Source organism: Oncorhynchus tshawytscha, linkage group LG07, assembly GCF_018296145.1.
Source record: "Oncorhynchus tshawytscha isolate Ot180627B linkage group LG07, Otsh_v2.0, whole genome shotgun sequence".
NCBI classification, from domain to species: Eukaryota; Metazoa; Chordata; class Actinopteri; order Salmoniformes; family Salmonidae; genus Oncorhynchus; species Oncorhynchus tshawytscha.
Window position 1 is genome coordinate 64,179,465 of NC_056435.1, and position 25,050 is coordinate 64,204,514.

The 25,050-nt window shown below is 39.7% G+C and overlaps 1 protein-coding gene across 1 annotated transcript in view; it reads right to left on the minus strand.

Moving 5' to 3' along the window:
- Positions 1–5,162: 5,162 nt before the first annotated feature.
- The window catches only part of LOC112255030 (cadherin-22), a 300,118-nt gene continuing 280,230 nt past the window's right edge, over positions 5,163–25,050 (minus strand). Inside the window, 1 exon segment of the mRNA XM_042324818.1 lies at positions 5,163–7,032. Within this exon segment, the coding sequence (XP_042180752.1) occupies positions 6,515–7,032 (518 nt within the window). The 3' untranslated portion in view covers positions 5,163–6,514.

The following is a 25,050-nucleotide window of genomic DNA, read 5'->3' on the forward strand; positions in this document are numbered from 1 at the left end:
TTTAGATCAGAACAGATTGACATCAGTAATACTGTACATAGTGAGCAGAATAATGTGAGCTAGGGCAAGCCATCAAGGTTGTGCTAGTAAGATTGTCCTGTAGTTTTCAAACAACATTAAAACAGAAATATTAATTCATAAAGTGACACATTCTGGCCCTTGTGCTGTGGATGGTGTTTTGTCAGCTATGGAGTCTAGTCTAACGTCATCTTATAAATGGCGTGGTCTGATTCTCAGAACAAAGCACATTGTTCTTTCTAATTGGGTCCTGAACAAAGTAAATATCTGTCTCTTATATTATAGTGCATTGACAGAACAGACACTCAACCTGTACTAATTGATTTATATCAATATTTTCTAGATGTTCATTTGGTGGTTTTTCCAGGGTTAAAATTAGCCCAGGGCTAGCTTACCCTCCCTTCCACACAAACATGTGTTAACCCAGGGCTCTCTGAAACTGTCATTTCTCTTCTGGAGTAGAATATTCAAATGATATGACAACAGAAAAAAGTTGGTGCTAAGACTGGTCACGAGTAGGGCCAGCTAAACCTGGGTAAAGGTTGGTGCCCTCCCACTTGAGAATGTGCAAATGTCAACAATCATTTAACCACGGGATAAAACATATCTTAGATTTTCTAAGGCTGTTAGCCCTGGGCTAAGTGCAGGTTCCCAGGGTCTTCAAAAGTCCATTTTCACAGATATCATACAGCTGGCAGGGTTCATTCCTTTGAAAACTTTTCAAACAAGAAATAAAACTATCCGGAGGTTTCAGCGGTATAACAAGTGCTAACTAATTTAATACAAATGTAATTACTGGCAATCATAATCTAAATAAATAACTACAGTATCAAAATAGAAAATATGTCTTAGTTTTATATCAAGGAATCTTAAAGTTTAAATGATAAAACATATGTTTTGATTTCTGAAATTAAGTTGTACATACAACAGGGCCCAATGTTCCCAATGCTAAATGATCTAAATTAATTGGGTTGTGCATAATTCAACATAATCAGAATTCCAGCAAGTATCTTCAGTCTCAAAATATACATTTTTAGAAAATGTTTAAACTGCCTGAAACTTTTTTTCTCCATCTAGCAGGTTTAAATGACATCAGGTTTAATCTACAGCAGTCTTGCATTTCATGACATAAGTAAAGAAAATGTTTGTTTGTATTTCCATCCCTCTTTGAAAGCTTTGTTTTTCCATGTGCCTTTGAAAAGTAAATAGTGCTCCGCTGCCAATTTTATTAATAAATTAGTTCTATACTACATTCATATTTCCACCATGTCTAATCAATTGTCATTATCAATCCCAATGAGAAAAGTGGGGGGACTTTAGTGTCAGCCGAGAAATTTCCCCAGAGCACTGTCAATCACTTTTCATCCACACGCATAACAAAACAATGTCCTCATGTTGCCCTTGGACTGCGGAGGGGGAGGGGGGGTCTATGATTTATTATGACACATTAATAGGTTAGCATCTATAGCCTATTATTGAAAAATGGCTGCTGCTGACTCCGTAAAGACGCTCGTTTATGGGCGGAGAGTGGAGTGACCAGGAGTCCTGGGAGGAACAGATATTCCCCCTTAGGCAGTGCTTACTCTTTAACCTTCTACATTGAATTAGTCATTCAGCGGTATCCTGCTGACATTTCACTGATGAGGAATTCATTCTGTTCCCGTCTCTTGTCCTATGTCTCTAATGGCCTGGGTGTTTATAGGCAACAGTCTAGAGGAATGTAGGCTATGCCATCACGTCATCCGGTGCTGTCGTCGTGGAGCTATGATTAATAATACACTGAACAAAAATATAAACGCAACATGCAACAATTTCAAAGATTTGACTAAGTTACAGTTCACATAACTGCCCACACAATGCCATACACGCTGTCTGCCATCTGCCCGGTACATTTGAAAACAGGATTTATCCGTGAAGAGCACAATTCTCCAGTGATCCAGTGGCCACTGAAGGTAAGCATTTGCCCACTGAAGTCGGTTACAACGCCAAACTGCAGTCAGGTTAAGACCCTGGTGAGGACGATGAGCACACAGATGAGCTTCCCTAAAACCGTTTCTGACAGCTTGTGCAGCCATTCTTCAGTTGTGCAAACCCACAGTTTCATCAGCTGTCTGGGTGGCTGGTCTCAGATGATCCTGCAGTTAAAGAAACCGGATGTGGAGGTCCTGGGCTGGCGTGGTTACATGTGGTTTGCAGTTGTGCGGGCCCATTGGATGCACTGCCAAATTCTCTAAAACGACGTTGGAGGCAGCTTATGGTAGAGAAATTAAGATTCAGTTCTCAGGCAACAGCTCTGGGGGACATTCCTGCAGTCAGAATGCCAATTGCACTCTCCCTCAAAATTTGAGACATCTGTGGCATTGTGCTGTGTGACAGAACTGCACATTTTAGAGTCGTCTTTTATTGTCCCCAGCACAAGTTGCACCTGTGTAATGATCATGCAGTTTAATCAGCTTCTTGATATGCCACACCTATCAGGTGGGTGGATTAGCTTGGCAAAGGAGAAATGCTCACTAACAGGGATGTAAACAAATGTGTGCACAACATTTGAGAGAAATAAGGTTTTTGTGCATATGGAACATTTCTAGGATCATTTATTTCAGCTCATGAAACATGGGAACACTTCACATGTTGCATTACTATTTTTGTTCAGTATAGCCGCGTCATCCCACATTGCGATTAGACCTGGCCACATCCAATCTCTCCTGGCCACTTCCTTTATCTCCTGACCACGTCCAATCAATCCTGACCACATCCAATCTCTCCTAACCACATCAAATCTCTGACCACATTTTGCTCTCTCGCTTTTCTTGTTCAAGTCGCATACAGTGCCTTGCAAATGTATTCATCCTCCTTGGCGTTTTTCCTATTTTGTTGCATTACAACTTGTAATTTAAATTGATTTTTATTTGTATTTCCTGTAATGGACATACACAAAATAGTCCAAATTGGTGAAGTGAAAATAACTTTTCGTGGTGTGTGCATATGTATTCACCCCCTTTGCTTTGAAGCCCCTAAAGAAGATCTGGTCCAACCATTACCTTCAGAAGTCAAACAATTAGTTAAATATAGTCCACCTGTGTGCAATCTCAATGTCACATGACCTGTCACATGATCTCAGCATGTATACACCTGTTCTGAAAAGCCCCAGAGTCTGCAACACCACTAAGTAAGGGGGACCACCAAGCAAGCGGCACCATGAAGACCAAGGAGCTCTCCCAACAGGTCAGGGACAGAGTTGTGGAGAAGTACAGATCAGGGTTGGGTTATAAAAATATCCAAAACTTTGAACTTCCCACGGAGCACCATTAAATCCATTATAAAAAAAATGGAAAGAATATGGCTCCACAACAAACCTGCCAAGAGAGGGCTGCCCACCAAAACTCACAGACCAGGCAAGGAGGGCATTAATCACAGAGGCAACAAAGAGACCAAAGATAACCCTGAAGGAGCTTTGAAGCTCCACAGTGGAGATTGGTGTATCTGTCCGTAGGACCACTTTAAGCCGTACACTCAACAGAGCTGGGCTTTATAGAAGAGTGGCCCGAAAAAAAATCTATTGCTTAAAGAAAGAAATAAGCAAACACGTTTGGTGTTCACCAAAAGGCATGTGGGAGACTCCCCAAACATATGGAAGAAGGTACTCTGGTCAGATGAGACTAAAATTGAGCTTTTTGGTCATAACGGAAAACGCTATGTTTGGCACAAACCCGGTAGGCATGTTGTGTAAATCAAATGACACAACCCCCTCCAAAAATCCATTTTAATTCTAGGTTGTAAGGCAACAAATAGGAATAATGCCAAGGGGGCTCAATACTTTTGGAAGCCACTGTATATTTCCAGCCAACAGTCAAGTTAAAATTATATTATCTGAATGTTTTTTACTAATCTTGTTCTGGTTCATTATGACCTTGAAGTATAGACATATTAGAAGTCTCCGACTTGTCAATGTTTTGGAAGTACTGTAGATATTCAGCAGGCAGATTAATTAGATTAATGTTAGGGGTTAAATCAAGGTAAGGGACAGACAGTGGTTACATGTAGGGTTAAGATTAGGGTTAGGTTTAAGGTTAAAGGGAGAGTTTGCTTTTTTAAGTTTGGAAAAAAAGTTAAATATCCCTTTAAGGCAGTGGTATTCAAACATTTTCTGGAGCCCCATTTTTTTCCCCACAAGTTTGTCACAACCCCATCCTACCCCAAATCTAATGACAACCTTAAATTACCTTTAATTCATTGCATTTTCATCACTCATTAAAATGAAAAGAAACATTTACTCAATTAAAACACACTAGGGGATGCGAACCCTACTTTGAATACCACTGCATTAAGGTTAGGGTTAAGGGGTGTTGTCGGTTAAGTATTAAGGATATAATTAGGGATAAGGATATGCCGGTTAAATGTCTACTGTCCAACATTTTTCAACATCCTTAGTCAAAATGGCTGACTCAACACTCAAGTGAAATTTAAACTCATAATGGACCTCCTACTGCTCAATTCAGTCCATAGCGCGGAAGACCTGCAGTTGGTAGAGCGATTGACATTTAAAGGCATTGTTACCACGTTCGCAGAGACAGCATTTGTGGTAAACGCTGCATATGTCGGCTCAATCGGAAATTACCTTTAAAGGTCAACTGCGCTACAACATAGATCTTCTACACTAGGGTTGAGCCCTTAGTCCTTTGAAGCGAAACATGACATGGCATGACTTGGCCAACACCACAGACCACAAAGATGAGAGACTCAACTCCATATGCTTCAGGATCCTCAGGTAACCTCTACCCAACCTCAGCAGTAATTAGACTTACACATTCTGACTTTACTCTCTCTAGTGGAACCAAGCTATACAATTACTTCCTGGTTGCAAGACTATAGATCCCTAAAAATATAAATATCTTCAGTAAATAAGTGTTATCATACCATAATTATGAGGGTAAAGTTTCACTGTATTAAATCGGCTATTATAATATCAAACTGTCCCTTACATCCCCCCCCCCCTTGGGAATACTGTAGCGACTCTCACAAAGAATGACATAATAAAATAAGATTATGATGTTAAAATTATATTAAATCATAGGGATGTCTGTTTTTGCAGTGTGGAGAAATAGCCAGCAGAGTATTTAAAAAAACAAAACAAAATATTTATTGATTTTTATTTCCCATACATTTGCAAGTTTAAGGTCAACATTAAATAGGTTCTGGATGGTGGGTAGAGGACTTCCATCTCCTCATCCTTTACTCCTGTACCTGTCACCCCTTCACATATCCATCCATCTTCTAAAATAGACCCAAAAGAACAAAAGCGATCAAATCTTTCAGAATATAAAACAAGTTGTTCGCATATTACACACTCACACATACAAATACTGGAATGAAAATTAACTCCTCAGGAAGAGTTAGCTTATAGCCAACTCCATGAAACCAACAGTCATTTCATATAGTCCTGGATCACTCGTGTGGATTGTGCCTTATAGCCTTTTAAATGGCGCTGAAAAAGAAAAGCAAAACCCCGGTTATCACATAATGTCCCACAACCTTCATAACCCCTTAGAAATCTTCACAATACAGTGAAAGTATGTCAACACAAAACCAATCTGTGCACTGAATTGTCTCTTCCTTTGTTCTCTCACTCTTTCATTTTCTGTCGCGCTCTGTCTTCAGTTGTTTATTTTACAAAAGTGTTCCTGAAAAATAAACACAAATATCTCCAATACTGTAGTTGTCTGTGACCCAAATATCAACTGTGTGAAAGCAGTATGTAAAGTTCTATCTATGCTAAGCACTTCTGTAGAAGCTCTTCTCTCCTCAGGTTCTCACCATAATAAACCTTTTTTTCTTCTTTCTTTCTGTATCATTCTTCACTGATGTTCATTGTTACAAGTGGTGCGGTGATTATGGACAAAATAAATAAATAAATACAAAGGAATAAATACTGTAAATATTTTCTTAAATAAATACACATCTCAGATAGTTTGCCTTGTCTTGAAAAAAAAATACTTGACCCCCTGCTGAGTTTCATAATGTTTATATTTCTCGGAATGTCCTCAGAGCATCCACTCACACAGCTAAAAATGAACCCAGTCTTTGATTCCAGACAGAACATACCCAGAAACTAATTTGAAAGGTAATGGTATTGTAACCTGTGGTGCCCCACTTATATTTTATGACGTCATACTCCTCTGTTCCTTATTGGAATTAAGGGAAAAGTGAACGGATAACACCTGCTTTTATCCCTCATTGAATCAGCCCACCTTTCACCCTGGAGTTACAAAACCTTTAAAAACAATGTTTTGCTTTGAAAAACTTCAAACTTAAAGATTCAAAGAAAGATGCAAGAAAGATGTTTTGACCTAATCGATTTCTGACACACCAACTGGGCTTCAATTCTGGCGCTGTGGAGATGATGGAGGAGGGCTTTATAGGACCGTGTTGACACTGGGCTCCCTTGATACGGTGCTGGGGACAGAGGAGAAGGCAAAGGTTTGGGCTGTGGACACTGCTAGGAGCCCTCTTCCTCAGGATGTCCCGGGGCGTAGTAGCCCGCCAGCTGCCTGAAACGTGGCCCCCAGTCGCTGAGGTAGGAGAAATCCTGCTCAGACGTAGTGGACAGGGTGTGGATAGAGCTGAGGGAGAGGGCCGGCGAGCTGGTGCCTTCAAAGGCGTACGTCTGGAACGAGTCGTAGGGCGGCACTGACAGATCGGCATCCGCCTGCTCCACCTTCTTGCGGATGTAGCCCTTGAAGAGGGAGAAGTCGGCTGCCCCGCCATCGCCGCTCACCCGCCCCTGGATCCACTGGGGCAGTGCATGAAGATCAGGGCCTGACTCAGAAGATCCACTCTTGGCCTCGGGGAAGTCATAGAGGTTGCGCAGGGCACTCATGTCGTAGGCCTGCGTGTCCTGCTCGCCGCCTCCCTCGTCGTTGTACTTGATGACGTTGTCGCGCATGTCCTCCTCGTCCTCTGACATCCGCTGGCCTTTGCGGTGGCGCTTCAGGGTTAGGATTAGCAGCACCAGGACTGCAGAGGTGGAGAAAGAGCATGGAATTAGGGATTAAGGGATTTAGGGATTAACAGCATGGAAGTCAGAGCCAAAGATCTGGATTATTATCTGGAGTAGGGAGAAACTTTTTGAGAGTAGCTGGGGTAAGAGAGTAATTTCACCAAACGGGGAGAAGACTAATAAATTATAGGAATGAACAAAAACATCAGGGGCCATCTGCCCTTTTGTAAAGATTCTCTCAAGCACAATGGGGAATAACACAATTAATGAAGACTTATTGGATTATGCAAGTGGCTAATAAAATTTCAACAGCCTTTTTTGTCATTATCAGGAAAAAGTTTCCCCTTTTCCATCTCTGGTTTTCTAACTTTGATTTCACCCCAAAAAGACAGCCAAGCGAAGTGAAATAACAAGGGGTAACATTTCCAATGCAATGAGCATCGATTCTCCACGGGATGCACGAACAAATTCTTTAATTTTCCTCGCCCAGAAATATGTTTTGAAATGCTTAATAGAGGCTGATCCGTCTATCAATACTAATTCAAGTGAAACGTGCTGCGGTGAAACCAGAAAGAAAATCACAGCAGAGATCCCCTGTATTGGGCTCTACCTAGAGAGCGTTTAATGACTGAAAAATGAAGTCTGCATTAAAAAGGAAAACAATTGAGATGGATCACTAAAAAGTCTAATGAGACAGAGGAAAAACAAAAGCTGTATCCACCTCAATAAATCAATGAAGGTTTTAATCCAAGCTTACTTTTTTAAATCACCTCCTTTATGTCTGATTAGAAAACATCCACTTACCAATAGCCCCCTTCTCCAGACATATCGTTATTCTGGAGGGGCTGTGCTTGATTCGTTAGTGAATTAACTATAACTTAATGTCTACCACCAAAGCAAGTGTCATCGCTATGACAACAATATTCTAATCAAACGTGTCTATCAATTATGGAAATAAAAAGATAAGATAATTAGAATGACGATATGAATATTCAGACAATATTAATGTATATCATGACTATTATGGAGTAATATAACCATTACTATGTATAATACTGCTATGACCATTACAATTATAATTGGGATTGATGTGAAAACTGTTTCTTCTGTTTGTTAGGATCCGCATTATCCTATGCAGAAACTACACTTCCTGGGGTCCACACAAACACTACAAATAACAAAGCAGTGATCCACTGATAGACAAGGACAGTCACACATTTAAAATACAACGACATACAAACAATACAACTAAAAATGATGTACAGTGGGGCAAAAAAGTATTTAGTCACAGCCACCAATTGTGCAAGTTCTCACACTTAAAAAGATGAGAGAGGCCTGTAATTTTCATCATAGGTACACTTCAACTATGACAGACAAAATGTTTTTTAAAAATCCATTGTAGGATTTTTTATGAATCTATTTGAAAATTATGGTGGAAAATAAGTATTTGCTCACCTACAAACAAGCAAGATTTCTAGCTCTCACAGACCTGTAACTTCTTCTTTAAGAGGCTCCTCTGTCCTCCACTCGTTACCTGTATTAATGGCACCTGTTTGAACTTGTTATCAGTATAAAAGACACCTGTCCACAACCTCAAACAGTCACACTCCAAACTCCACTATGGCCAAGACCAAAGAGCTGTCGAAGGACACCAGAAACAAAATTGTAGACCTGCACCAGGCTGGGAAGACTGAATCTGCAATAGGTAAGCAGCTTGGTTTGAAGAAATCAACTGTGGGAGCAATTATTAGGAAATGGAAGACATACAAGACCACTGATAATCTCCCTCGATCTGGGGCTCCACGCAAGATCTCACCCCGTGGGTCAAAATGATCACAAGAACGGTGAGCAAAAATCGCAGAACCACACGGGGGGACCTAGTGAATGACCTGCAGAGAGCTGGAACCAAAGTAACAAAGCCTACCATCAGTAACACACTACGCCGCCAGGGACTCAAATCCTGCAGTGCCAGACGTGTCCCCCTGTTTAACCCAGTACATGTCCACGCCCGTCTGAAGTTTGCTGGAGAGAATTTGGATGATCCAGAAGAAGATTGGGAGAATGTCATATGGTCAGATGAAACCAAAATAGAACATTTTGGTAAAAACTCAACTCGTCGTGTTTGGAGGACAAAGAATGCTGATTTGCATCCAAAGAACACCATACCTACTGTAAAGGATGGAGGAATGGGCCAAAATACCAGCAACAGTGTGTGAAAACCTTCTGAAGACTTACAGAAAACATTTGACCTCTGTCATTGCCAATAAAGGGTATATAACAAAGTATTGAGTTAAACTTTTGTTATTGACCAAATACTTATTTTCCACCATAATTTGCAAATAAATTCATAAAAAATCCTACAATGTGATTTTCTGGATTTTTTCCCCTCATTTTGTCTGTCATAGTTGAAATGTACCTATGATGAAAATTACAGGCCTCTCTTGTCTTTTTAAGTGGGAGAACTTGCACAATTGGTGGCTGACTAAATACTTTTTTGCCCCACTGTATCTGTTAGAGTGTGTCTGTGTGTGCATGTGTTTGTGTGTAATTCCCTTCATAGTCATCACCGTTTCAGGAGTTTTTGTTTAATCCTTTTTTTAAAGGTAATTTTGTTGTTTTCTTGAGTAATTAAATGGAAGGGATTTTTTTTAGGGGGTTGATCAGCTTCAATTTTGCTGATAGAAGCCACAATCTATCAATGTAATTGTCTGCATCATTTCCTATCCGCATATATATTATATATATATATATAGATATATTTTTTTAATGTATATTATTCAACTACAGTTGAAATCGGAAGTTTACATACATTTAGGTTGGAGTCATTAAAACTCGGTTTTCAACCATTCCACAAATTTCTTGTTATTAACAAACTATAGTTTTGGCAAGTCGGTTAGGACAACTACTTTGTGCATGACACAAGTCATTTTTCCAACAATTGTTTACAGACAGATTATTTCACTTATAATTCACTGTATCACAATTCCAGTGAGTCAGACGTTTACATACATTAAGTTGACTGTGCTTTTAAACAGCTTGGGAAATTCCAGAAATTTCAGTCAATTGAAGTCGGAAGTTTACATACACCTCAGCCAAAAACATTTACACTCAGTTTACCACATTCCTGACATTTAATCATAGTAAAAATTCCCTGTCTAAATTCAGTTAGGATCACCACATTATTTTAAGAATGTGAAATGTTAGAATAATAGTAGAGAGAGTGATTTATTTAATATTTTATTTCTTTCATCACATTCCCAGTGGGTCAGAAGTTTACATACTCAATTAGTATTTGGTAGCATTGCCTTTAAATTGTTTAACTTGGATCAAACGTTTTGGCTAGCCTTCCACAAGCTTCCCACAATAAATTGGGTGAATTTTGGCCCATTCCTCCTGACAGAGCTGGTGTAACGGAGTCAGGTTTGTAGGCCTCCTTGCTCGCACATGCTTTTTCAGTTCTGCCGACACATTTTCTATAGGTTTGAGGTCAGGGCTTTGTGATGGTCACTCCAATACATTGACTCTGTTGTCCTTAAGCCATTTTGCCACAACTTCGGAAGTATGCCTGGGGTCATTGTCCATTTGGATGACCCATTTGCGACCAAGCTTTAACTTCCTGAATAATGTCTTGAGATGCTGCTTCAATGTATCCACATAATTTTACTACCTCATGATGCCATCTATTTTGTGAAGTGCACCAGTCCCTCCTGCAGCAAAGCACCCCCCCAACATGATGCTGCCACCCCCGTGCTTCCCGGTTGGGAAGGTGTTCTTCGGCTTTCTCCTCCAAACACAACGATTGTCATAATGGCAAAACAGTTCTATTTTTATTTCATCAGACCAGAGGTCATTTCTCCAAAAAGTACAAACTTTGTCCCCATGTGCTGTTGCAAAACCTAGTCTGGCTTTTTTATGGAAGTTTTGGAGAAGTGGCTTCTTCCTTGCTGAGCGGACTTTCAGGTTATGTCGATATAGGACACTTTTACTGTGGATATAGATCATTTTGTACAAGGTTCTTTGCTGTTGTTCTGGGATTGATTTGCACTTTTTGCACCATTCATCTTTGGGAGACAGAACGTGTTTCCTTCCTAAGCGGTATTACGGCTGTGTGGTCCCATGGTGTTTATACTTTTATACTATTGTTTGTACAGATGAACGTGGTATCTTCAGGCCTTTGGAAATTGCTCCCAAGGATGAACCAGACTTGTGGTCGACAATTTTTATTTTATTTTTAGGTCTTGGCTGATTTATTTTGATTTTCCCATGATGTCAAGCAAAGAGGCACTGAGTTTGAAAGTAGGCCTTGAAATACATCCACAGGTACATCAGACACTTCTAAAGCCATGACATCCTTTTCTGGCATTTTCCAAGCTGTTTGAAGGCACAGTCAACTTAGTGTATGTAAACTTCTGACCCACTGGAATTGTGATACAGTGAATTATAAGTGAAATTAATCTGTCTGTAAACAATTGTTGGAAAAATGACTTACAGCCTTCTTCTAAAATTGATTAAATTAAGAACAAAATCCTCAGCAATCTACACACAATACCCCATAATGACAAAGTAAAAACAGGTTCTTAAAAAAAAATCACATTAATAAAAAATAAAAAACAGAAACACCACGTAAGTTTTCAGACCCTTTGCTATGAGACTCGAAATTGAGCTCAGATGCATCTTGTTGAACATTGATCATCCTTGAGATGTTTCCACAACTTGATTAAAATCCCCCTATGGTAAATTCAATTGATTGGACATGATTTGGAAAGGCACACATTTGTAAGGTCCCAGAGCTGCACATGTCATGGCAAAAACCAAGCCATGAGGTTGAAGGAATTGTCCGTAGAGCTCTGAGACGGGTTTTTGTCGAGGCACAAATCTGGAGAAGAGTACCAAAACATTTCTGCAGCATTGAAGGTCCCCAAAAACACAGTGGCCTCCCTCATTCTTAAAGGAAAGAAGTATGGAAACACCAAGACTCTTCCTGGAGCTGGCTGCCCGGAGCAATCGGGGGAGAATGGCCTTGGTCAGGGAGGTGACCAAGAAACCTGATGGTCACTCTGACAGAGCTCTAGAGTTCCACTGTGGAGATGGGAGAACCTTCCAGAAGGACAACCATCTCTGCAGCACTCCACCAATAAGGCCTTTATGGTAGTGTGGCCAGACGGATGCCACTCATCAGTAAAAGGAACATGACAGCCTGCTTGGAGTTTGCCAAAAGGCACCTGAAGGACTCTCAGACCATGAGAAACAAGATTCTCTGGGCTGATGAAACCAAGATTGAACTCTTTGGCCTGAATGCCAAGCATCACGTCTGGAGGAAGCCTGGCACCATCCCTACTGTAAAGCATGGTGGTGGCAGCTGTGGAGATGTCTTTCAGATGCAGGGACTTGGAGACTAGTCAGGATCGAGGCAAAGATGAACGGAGCAAGGTACAGAGAGATCCTTGATGAAAACCAGCTCCAGAGCGCTCAGGACCTCAGAATGGGGTGAAGGTTCACCTTCCAACAGGACAACGACTCTAAGCACACAGCTAAGACAACACAGGAGTGGCTTCTGAACAAAAAATATCTAGAACCTCTATGATGCTGTGGAGCGATCCAAATTGTGAATTTAAAAGAAATCATAAATTCATGCATCACACCACTGAAGTGTAAATGGACTATTTTTTTTTTTAATGGACTGGATATTTATCATTACCAGATGCGTCCTGTTTCAGTAATAATGAAATCAGAACTTCTTGTTGAGTATCTGATAATATACAATTGTTATGTGAGTGGTTCAAACATGCTAATAACGTTCCTCTGACTCCATCAAAAAAATGTGATATACCTCAACTGGTATGTCATCCAGCCCTGGAGTTTTCCTGGACTTAAAGGCAGAAATTGCATCAAGAAGTTTCTCCACTGTAATTTGGCCTTTACATGAGTCTTTCTGTACAGCTGTTCATTTTAATGGAAGGGAGTTCCATGCGATCAAGGCTCTGTATAAAACTGTGCATTGCCGTGAATACGTTTTTTGGAATTGCGGACTGTGAAGAGACCCCTGGTGGCATGTCTTGTGGGATATGTATCGGTGTCTGAGCTGAATGTTACTTGATTATACAGACAATCTGGAATTTTCATTTCCATCACTTAATATTTCTCATAAAAAAACTAGAAGAGAAGCAGTTAATCTCTCATCATCTCTCAACCAGGAAGGACTGGCATGTTGTTGATGTTACTTCTGTATGTGCAGATACGGGCAATGTGTGCTGCTCTGTTTTGAGCCAGCTGCAGAAATGCTAGGTTTTCCTTTGCTTCACTTGACAATATTACTGGACAGTAATCAAAATGGGACAAGACCAGAGCCTATAAGAACACATATCTTTTTATAAGCCCTCCGCATCTTCACAAAAGCGTTGTTAAAATGAGTTGACCAACATAATTGACCATTCAATGTTATACCTAGGAGTTTAGCTTCCGCAACTTGCTCAATGATCAGCCTTTTTGTACAACTCCTGTTGAGGTCTATGTCTTAGAAAATGTTTTGAATGAAATATAATGCTTTAAGTTTTAATGTATTTAAGACAAGTTTATTATTAATCACCCATTCTGATACTGACTCACTCCTTATTTAGAATTTCAGTGAGGTCCATGCTTTGGTTGCTGACATGTAGAGTGTGGAATCATCCACATAGATAGTCATTTTAGCTACGTGTAAGAGTAACGGCCCAAGGCAAATACCCTGAGCGACACCGCACTGTACATATCTGATGTTAGAGAAGCTTCCATTGAAGAACACTCTCTGGGTTCTATTGGATAAATAACTCTCCAACCATGTGATAGCAGGTGATGTAAAGCCATAGCAAGTGAGAATCTTCAATATCAGATTATGATCAATAATATCAAAGGCTGCAATGAAATCGAACAATTCATCTCCAACTATCATCTTATTATCTATTTACTTTAACCAATCATTGGTCATCTGAGTCAGTGCAGTACAAGTTGAGTGACCTTCTCTATATGCATGCTGAAAGTCAGTAGTTAACTTATTCTCTGAAAAATAGTATTTGGTCAAGCACAATCCTCTCCATCAGTTTACTAAGAACAGACAGCAAACTGATTGGACCGTTGATATAGCCAGCAAAGTGTTCTTTACAATTTTTAGGCAGTGGAATTACTTTAGCTTCCTTCCACGCCATGGACACACACTCCTTAAAACTTACCATTCTCAATAGTTTCCCATTAAAGTTGTCTATGCCTGGTGGCTTATCATTATTGATGGATGACAATAGTTTTTCCACCTCTCCTATACTAACTTGACCAAATTCAATATATAAATCCTTCCCTTTGATTATTAGATCTCTTATACAAAAATATGATGGTTCACTGTTCAATGTTGTCATTTCACTGCTGAGTGATTTCAATTAAATTCTGACCTTGGTTTCTGCCAACTCACTGGTTTAGACTTTACAATTAATCTTCTTGTTTCCGGTATCAGTATGGTAGGCCTACTGCCATTTAAATGTTACAATATGTATCCTAAAATGCAACTGTGAATATACTGCAAATATAGACTTATTATTCAGTGCCTCAGTATCACAGATAAACAAAACAAAAAAAAGATTAACTTAATTTATCTAAATATACAGTGCCTTCAGAAAGTATTCACACCCCTTGACCTTTTCCACATTTTGTTGTTCTACAGACTGCATTTAAAATGGAGATTTTGTGTCGCTGGCCTACACACAATACACCATAATGTAAAAGTGGAATTATGTTTTTCAACATTTTTTTACAAATTAATTACAAATATAAAAGCTGAAATATCTTGAGTCATTAAGTATTCCACCCCTTTGTTATGGTAAGCCTGAATAAGTTCAGCAGTAAAAATGTGCTTATCAAGTCACATAATAAGTTGCTTGGGCTTACTCTGTGTGCAATAACAGTTTTTAACTTAATTTTTGAATGACTACCTTATTGCTGTACCCCACACATAAAATCATCTGTAAGGTTCCTCAGTAGAGCAGTGAATTTCAAACAAAGATTCAACCACAAAGACAAGGGAGGTTTTCCAATGCTTCACAACAAATCTGACATTCAATATCCCTTTGTGCATGGTGAAGTTACTACACTTTGGATGGTGTACACCCGGTCACTACAAAGATACAGGCGTCCTTCCTAACTCAGTTGCCAGAGAGGAAGGAAACCACTCAGGGATTTCACCATGAGGCGAATGGCGACATTAAAACAGTTACAGAGTTTAATGGTTGTGATGGGAGAAAACTACTCCACAATACTAACCTAAGACGGAAGCCTGTACAGAATAAAAATATGCATATTTTTTTGCAACAAGGCACTAAAGTAGACATGAACTTATGTCATGAATACAAAGCGTTATGTTTGGAGCAAATCCAACACAATACATAACTGAGTACCACTTTTTATATTTTAAAGCATGGTGGTGGCTGCATCATGTTATGGATATTTTTAGGGCATTTTTGTTAGGGAATTCATGTTAGGGTGTTTTTTCAGATACAAATAAGTGGAACAGAGCTAAGCACAGGCAAAATCCTAGAAGAAAACCTGGTTCAGGCTGCTTTCCAACAGACACTGAGAGACAAATTCACCTTTTAGCAGGACAACAACCTAAAAGGAAAGGCCAAATATACACTGGAGTTGTTTACCAAGATGACATTGAATGTTACTGAGTAAAATCTATGTCAATGATTTACAACCGACATGACAGAACTTGAATCATTCTTTTACAATCCAGGTGTGCAAGGCTCAGAGACCTACCTAGAAAGACTCACAGCTGTAATCGCTTTGTCATTATGGGGTATTAAGTGTAGATGGGTGAGAAATTCCATTTTGAAATTAGGCTGTCGGAATAAGTCAAGTATGTATGGTATGTATGAATACTTTCTGAAGGCACTGTGTGTGTGTGTGGCTCACTTACCATGGCCTTGCTCTAGCATACTGTACGTGTTAACCCAGCGGTGTAAAACGTGATTGATGTTATTTCCTTGCAGACACAATTTGCTAAAAATAGTCCTCTGTGCATTGCTTTTGGAATCTCAATCCTCCCTGACACTCTAGCTTTTGTTTTTGATGACCGTTAGCAAGCTGGATAGTGAAGAGACCATAAATGTAGGTCTATTATCATTCATAGACAGTTTCGATTTGGTTTTGGTCATTTCAACGTCGATTGAGATAGTTTTTTCCCCGGGAATCCCAAACTAACCACAGGCAGTGGGCCCGATTGAATGGGTTCGCGGGGCGGTTCCGGGCTGGAACACAACATTGTGGAGATTGTATGCTGAATAGATGGCAAAGACACTAAATGAAGATGGGAACACTAACCAAGCTTATCCACGGATGAGGAGCTTGAAAAGAAATGGAATAAAAAATAAATGAAAAATAAACATTTGAGGTCACGGTAATGGGTGTTTCAAGGCAATATTACTGTTCAAGAGAACATTACCAGGCAAGGGAAACGAAACCCTCGTAGTTATGATAGTGTTCGTAATTGAGAATGCACACTACCAAGCCCATTGTCTTTAACAATGACCTCTTGCCCAGACATACTGTATATGATATGCACAGTCATTTATTTGCATTAATTATAAGAATCTTAAAGAATATCACCTATCTATAAATGCCTCACAAGCTTTACTCAACTGTCTAACTCCATAATATCCTAAAATATATAGTCAGGCCAAAAATATGCAAAATAATGTGTTGTATTTTTTTAAGTTAAGGATTGGGCTCTATGGATCTATTATACTAGTAACTTCACTATCCGGTCTGCACAAGATACTTAAAGTCCCAATACAGATGTTTTTATCTCATTATATGTCACGTTCTGACCTTTATTTCCATTGTTTTGTCATTATTTAGTATGGTCGGCGTGAGTTGGGGTGGGCAGTCTATGTTTGTTTTTCTATGATTTGGGGATTTCTATGTTTCGGCCTAGTATGTGATTTTGTCACCACACGATACTGTTATGGTTCTCAATCAGAGGCAGGTATCATTAGTTGTCTCTGATTGAGAATCATACTTAGGTAGCCTGGGTTTCACTGTGTGTTTGTGGGTGTTTGTTTCCGTGTCTGTGTTTTTCACCACACGGTACTGTTTTGGGTTTCGTTCATTCCACGTTTATTGTTTTTTGTATTCAGTTGTTCATGTGTACTATTTCTTATTAAAAGAACCATGGACACTTACCACGCCGCATATTGGTCCTCCGATCTTTCTCGCCTCTCTTACAGAATATCTAATTTCTGGGTAACAATTAAGTACCTTACTGTAACAGTTTTGCATTGAAATTGTCAAAAATTGTTTTTTTTTTGGCAAAAAAAAAACTTAGACAAAAAAATGCAAGGACTGTCTAGGAGTGGTCTGAGTGGAGAGGGTAAGGCCACCAAAGCGGTGGAGGGACCTACTGGGAGGTATACGTAATTTAAAAACTGTTATTGGCAGAGGTTTGGATGTCACCAGCAAGCTGAGTGTGCAGCAGTCTAAGGCACTGCATCTCAGTAGTAGAGGCATCACTACAGACCCTGGTTCAATCCCAGGCTGTATACCGGCTGTGATCGTGAGTCCCATAGGGCAGCGCACAATTGGACCAGCGTCATCCGGCTTAAGGGAGGGTTCGGCCGTCATTGTGAAATAAGAATTTGTTCTTAACTGTCTTTCCTCGTTGAATTAAATAGCCAAAATTCCATCCACGCAAAACATGCTCATTAGAAGTTCCTGTGTTGATTGTATTTTCAACAAGCAACTATAAGAATAAAAATCAAACTTTTGTAGTGTTAATTTCATCAGCTGTTGGTATAGTTATGATCCAAAACACAGAAAAAACAAACATTTTCACTGCACTGGGCCTTTAGTGCTCTAACCCCTCACACTACTAAAGTCACACATTGTGAATGTGAGAGATATGGCCTGACCATTAACTCAAAGAAAATGAATGACAGTACACTATTTTTTTTAAATTGGGTCTGTCAGTGAACCCTTATATCTTGAAGGATTTGATAGACTTCTATTGGATTCGCAGCTTGATGCAAAGCACAAGCCCTTAGGCAATATACAGTCCTACCTTTAACCGTGACCTTGAGAGTCGGAACATGACGCTGAAACTTTGATTGTTTCACCTTTCTTTCATGTTTTTTTTCCTCTTATGGGAAAGAGCAAAATGCAACAGTGACAAGCATATAAATCTGTATAAAAAAAACGTGTCTTCATTTGCTGTAAATGTCTTGAAAAATAAGACTTGGAGTCGTAGAGAAAATGGCCTGCGTTCCCATCTGGAGAGCTGCGTTTGAAGAAAGGAAGATGAGGACTGTTGATCGTCTAGAGCCTCTTGTACAATAACTCTTCATCTAGCCACTTCTCTTAACCTACATTGTCTCCATGGTGCCATGGGGAGATGGATGTCTTTGATCATTGTGGGAGTTTTTCCTCCGCATTCACCATCATTGGAGACAGTTAATAGCCAGGTCCAGCCAATAGACACAGGTCATACTAACATCTTGATGCATGCTGCTGTGCATGCCAAACATGCACTTGGTTATTACTCTCAATTCCCAATGGTGAAGAGGGTAATGGGAGGCGGAGATCTTGATTATACGACTCCTCTACTAACCAATCAGTGGTGTGGTTGGTAAACTGTGTGAGTGATATAAACTACATGTGAGATGGGAGGGGCAGTGTTTTTCTTCTCTTAGTGGAAATGGAAAATCAGAGGTAATCCATTGGCTGCTTCATTCCTCTTAGAGATATTAACTTGAACGTTATATATTACGGTTATTCGCCGCATTACAGCGACGGTGATATAGCGCATGATATGCAAAGTCACATTTTGCATGTTATCCATGGAATAATGCATCACAGCCTGTTGTATGTGTCCTGCAAACAGTGGCCAAATCCTGTAGTATAGTACCTGCCTCGCCAACATGTGGCTGCTCCTCTGTGTACAGATGTTCTGATAAGCGGTCCTGACAAGACAGCTAATTTACCCTTGGGCTGTGCCTAGCCGCACGAGGCCAAGAGTTCATCTTGGCAGATGGGGCTTAATTGGAACGGATGTGCGCAGATGCCTCGCCAAAATGGATTTATCACGTCACTCACTAAATTAACTGATGGAAGGATTGTTTATTTGTTGCTAATTAGGCAGAAATTTGTTTTCATTTCGCTCATCATGCCACAATTGATCTAATAGGTTACTTGGGCGCCTCCGGGGAGCTGGGTTCTCTAACCCAACCACACTCATAAACACGTACAGAACAATGGGTGAGTTTGTGTTTGTGTGTGTTCTGTATGTGCGTCTAGGCTCTGTGTGTGGTTCTATTCTCTGTGTGTGTGCGTGTGTGTGTGTGTACGCTCTGTCTGTGTGTTCTGTGTGTGGGTGGATCGTTGGGAAGTCATTGCCGCCGCACGAGCAGTCAGTTGTTTTGCTCCAGTACATCTCTCCCATTAACACACAAGGTGGCTGTTAATACAGCGCTGTCCATTCTCGTTCCGCTATCTCCCATCAACACACAAAGTGGCTGTTAACACAGCGCTGTCCATTCTCGTTCCGCTATCTCCCATCAACACACAAGGTGGCTGTTAATACAGCGCTGTCCATTCTCGTTCCGCTATCTCCCATCAACACACAAGGTGGCTGTTAACACAGCGCTGTCCATTCTCGTTCCGCTATCTCCCATTAACACACAAGGTGGCTGTTAACACAGCGCTGTCGATTCTCGTTCCGCTATCTCCCATCAACACACAAGGTGGCTGTTAACACAGCGCTGTCCATTCTCGTTCCGCTATCTCCCATCAACACACAAGGTGGCTGTTAACACAGCGCTGTCGATTCTCGTCCATCTCCCATCAACACACAAGGTGGCTGTTAACACAGCGCTGTCCATTCTCGTTCCGCTATCTCCCATCAACACACAAGGTGGCTGTTAACACAGCGCTGTCCATTCTCGTCCCGCTATCTCCCATTAACACACAAGGTGGCTGTTAACACAGAGCTGTCCATTCTCGTTCCGCTATCTCCCCATACGGCAAAGAAATATATGTACAGTTGAAGTTGGAAGTTGACAGACACTTAGGTTGAAGTCATTTTAAAACTTGTTTTTCAACCACAAATGTCTTATTAACAAACTATAACAAACTATGTCGGTTAGGACATCTACTTTGTGCATGACACAAGTCATTTTTCCAACAATTTTTTACAGAGATTATTTCACTTATAATTCACCATATCACAATTCCAGTGGGTCAGTGCCTTTAAACAGCTTGGAAAATTCCAGAAAATGATGTCATGGCTTTAGAAGCTTCTAACCAGCTAATTGACAACAGTTGAGTCAATTGGAGGTGCACCTGTGGATGTATTTCAAGGCCGACCTTCAAACTTCGTGCCTCTTTGCTTGACATCATTGGAAAATCTAAATAAATCAGCCAAGACCTCTGAAAAAAAATGGTGGACCTCCACAAGTCTGGTTCATCTTTGGGAGCAATTTCCAAAGGCCTGAAGATACCACGTTCATCTGTACAAACAATAGTACGCCAGTATAAACATCATAGGACTATGCAGCTGTCATAACGCTCAGGAAGGAGAACATACTTCGGTGCGAAAAGTGCAAATCAATCCCAAAACAACAGCAAAGGACCTTGTGAAGATGCTGTAGAAAACAGGTACAAAAGCATCTATATCCACAGTAAAATGAGTCCTATATCAACATAACCTGAAAGGCCGCTCAGCAAGAAAGAAGCCACTGCTCCAAAACTGCCATAAAAAAAGCCAGACTGCGGTTTGCAACTGCACATGGGTACAAAGATCGTACTTTTTGGAGAAATGTCTTCTGGTCTGATGAAACAAAAAGAGAAATGTTTGGCCATAATGACCATCGTTATGTTTGGAGGAAAAAGGGGGAGGCTTGCAAGCCGAAGATCACCATCCCAACCGTGAAGTACGGGGGTGGCAGCATCATGTTGTAGGGGTGCTTTGCTGCACAAAATAGATGGCATCATGAGGTAGGGAAATTATGTGGATATATTGAAGCAACATCTCAAGACATATTTAGACTAGGCAAGTTAGTTAAGAACAACTTCTTATTTTCAATGACGGCCTAGGAACAGTGGGTTAACTGCCTTGTTCAGGGGCAGAACGACAGATTTTTACCTTGTCAGCTCGGGGATTAGATCTTGCAACCTTTCGGTTACTAGTCCAACGCTCTAACCACTAGGCAATCTGCCGTCCCACATCAGTCAGGAAGTACAGCTTGGTTGCAAATGGGTCTTCTAAATAGACAATGACCCCAAGCATTCTTCCAAAGTTGTGGCAAAATGGCTTAAGGACAACAAAGTCAATGTATTGGAGTGGCCATCACAAACCCCTGACCTCAAACCTATAGAACATTTGTGTGCAGAACTGAAAAAGCCTGTGGGAGCAAGGCCTACAAACCTGACTCAGTTACACCAGCTCTGTCAAGAGGAATGGACCAAAATTCACCCAACTTATTGTGGGAAGCTTGTGGAAGGCTACCTGAAACATTTGACTCAAGTTAAAACTTCTTATGGCTGGGGGGCAGTATTGAGTAGCTTGGATGAATCAGTTTCCCAAAGTAAACGGCCTGCTCCTCAGTCTCAGTTGCTAATATATGCATATTATTATTAGTATTGGATGGAAAACACTCTAAAGTTTCTAAAACTGTTTGAATGATGTCTGTGAGAAAACAGAACACATATGGCAGGCAAAATCCTGAGGAGAAATCAAAACAGGAAGTGAGAAATCTGAGCTTCGTATGTATTCACCACAATTCCCAATGAAATCCCCTTGAGATATTAATGATGTTGCACTTCCTAGGGGTTCCACTAGATGTCAACCATCTATAGAAATGAATGAGACTTCTACTGTGTTGTGGGACTGAATGAGAGGAGAATCTGTCAGTCAGCCATTTTCTGATCACGCTCATTCCTCATGATATCCACTTGCGTTCCATTGCTCATCAAGACACAAAGGAATACTCCGGTTGGAAATTTATTGAAGCTATATGTTAAAAACATCCTAATGATTGATTCTGTACAAAGTTTGAAATGTTTCTTCAACCTGTAATACATGTTTTTGTCCGACGTAACGCTGACCAGAATGAGCGTTTAGATATATATACCAAACGCGCTAACAAACGGAGGTATTTGGACATAAATAACGGACATTATCGAACAAAACAAACATTTATTGTGGACCTGGGATTCCTGGAGTGCTTTCTGATGAAGATCATCAAAGGTAAGGGAATATTTATCATGTAATTTCTTGTTTATGTTGACGCCAACATGGAGGCTATTGTGACTATTTCTTCTGAGCACCGTCTCAGATTATTGCATGGTTTGCTTTTTCTGTAAAGTTTTTTTGAAATCAGACAGAGCGGTTGCAGGTATGTCTATAATTCCATGTGTATAACTTGTATTATCATCTACATTTATGATGAGTATTTCTGTTGAATGATGTGGCTATACTCGCCAATATAAACTCATATTATGATAAATATTAACTTTATCAAACAAAACATACATGTACTGTGTAACATGAAGTCCTATGAGTGTCATCTGATGAAGATCATCAAAGGTTAGTGATTAATTTTATCACTATTTGTGCTTTTTGTGACTCCTCTTTGGCTGGGAAAATTGCTGTTTTTATTGTGGTTTGGTGATCACCTAACATAATCATTTGTGGTGCGTTCGCCGTAAATCCTATTTGAAATCGGACACTGTGGTGGGATTAACAACAAGACTACCTTTAAAACGATGTAAGACACGTATGTTTGAGGACTTTTAATTATGAGATTTTTTATGTTTTGAATTTGGCGCCCTGCACTTTCACTGACTGTTGTCATATCATCCCATTAACGGGACTGCAGACATAAGAAGTTTAAACAATTTAAAGGCAATGGTACCAAATACTAATTGAGTGTATGTAAACTTCTGACCCACTGGGAATGTGGTGAAAAAAAAAGAAAAGCTGATATAAATTACTCTCTCTACTATTATTCTGACATTTCACATTCTTAAAATTAAGTGGTGATCCTAACTGACCTAAAACAGGGAATTTTTACTAGGATTAAATGTCAGGAATTGTGAACAACTGAATTGAAATATACTTGGCTAAGGTGTATGTAAACTTCCGACTTCAACTGTATATTATTTATATATTATATGGGCATAGATGGTGGAAACATACAGTATATGCCCATAATGGTGGAAACGTATATGCCCATATATGTATCCACACATATGTACATATATGTCACATATATGTTGAAATATATAAGAATTGGCCATTTTCATAAATGTGACATATGTTATTGAAATATATGATAACATATTTTAAAATCTATGTCACGTTCATCTATGGGATTTAAAAATATGATAATATATTTTAAAATACAGTACCAGTCAAAAGTGTGGACACCTACTCATTCCAGGGTTTTTCTTTATCTTTACTATGTTCTACATTGTAGAATAATAGTGAAAACATCAAAACTATGAAATAACACATATGGAATCATGTAGTAACCAAAAAAGTGTTAAATCCAAATATATTTTTTACTTCAGATTCTTCAAAGTAGCCACCCTTTGCCTTGATGACAGCTTTGCACACTCTTGGCATTCTTTCAACTAGCTTCATGAGGTTTCAATTAATGCATTTCAATTAACAGGTGTTAAAAGTTAATTTGTGGAATGTCTTTCCTTCTTAATGCATTTGCCATAACAAAGGGGCTGAATACTTATTGACTCAAGACATTTCAGCAATAACATTTTTAATTAATTTGTAAAAACAGAATTCCACTGTCTAGGCGAGTCACACAAAATCTAAGTTGAATTCAATTTAAATTAAGGCTGTAACAAAACAAAATGTGGAAAAAGTCAAGGGGCGTAAATACTTTCTGAAGGCACTGTATGTGTTTCAATATAGCACAATCTAAATGGAATACTGTAAATACTCTATAGCAATTAGAGGTCGACCGAATTGGAATGGCCGATTTCAAGTTTTCATAACAACAGATTGTTATAGTTAGTAACACATTCTTATTTTCGAAGACGGCCTAGGAATGGTGGGTTAACTGTCTTGTTCAGGGGCAGAACGACAGATTTTTACCTTGTCAGCTCCGGGATTCATTCTTGCAACCTTACAGTTAACTAGTCCAACGCACTAACCACCTGCCTCTCATTGCACTCCATGAGGAGCCTGCCTGTTACGCGAATGCAGTAAGCCAAGGTAAGATGCTAGCTAGCGTTAAACGTATCTTATAAAAAACAATCAATCAATCATAATCACTAGTTAACTACACATGGTTGCTGATATTACTAGTTTATCTAGCGTGTCCTGCGTTGCATATAATCGATGCAAGGAAGGGGATGATTTAACAAAAGCGCATTTGTGAAAAAAAGCACAATCGTTGCACGACTGTACCTAACCATAAACACCAATGCCTTTCTTAAAATCAATATACAGAAGTATATATTTTTAATCCTGCATATTTAGCTAAAAGAAATCCAGGTTAGCAGGCAATATTAACTAGGTGAAATTGTGTCACTTCTCTTGCGTTCATTGCATGCAAAGTCAGGGTTATGCAACAGTTTGGGCCACCTGGCTCATTGCGAACTAATTTGCCAGAATTGTACGTAATTATGACATAACATTGAAGGTTGTACAATGTAACAGGAATATTTAGACTGAGGGATGCCACCCGTTAGATAAAATACCGAACGGTTCCGTATTTCACTGAAATAATAAACGTTTTGTTTTCGAAATGATAGTTTCCGGATTCGACCATATTAATGACCAAAGGCTCATATTTATGTGTGTTATTATGTTATAATTAAGTCTAGGATGTGATATTTGATAGAGCAGTCTGACTGAGCGATGGTAGGCAGCAGCAGGCTCGTAAGCATTCATTCAAACAGCACTTTTGTGCATTTTGCCAGCAGCTCTTCGTTGTGCTTCAAGCATTGAGCTGTTTCTGACTTCAAGCTTATCAACTCCCGAGATTAGGCTGGTGTAA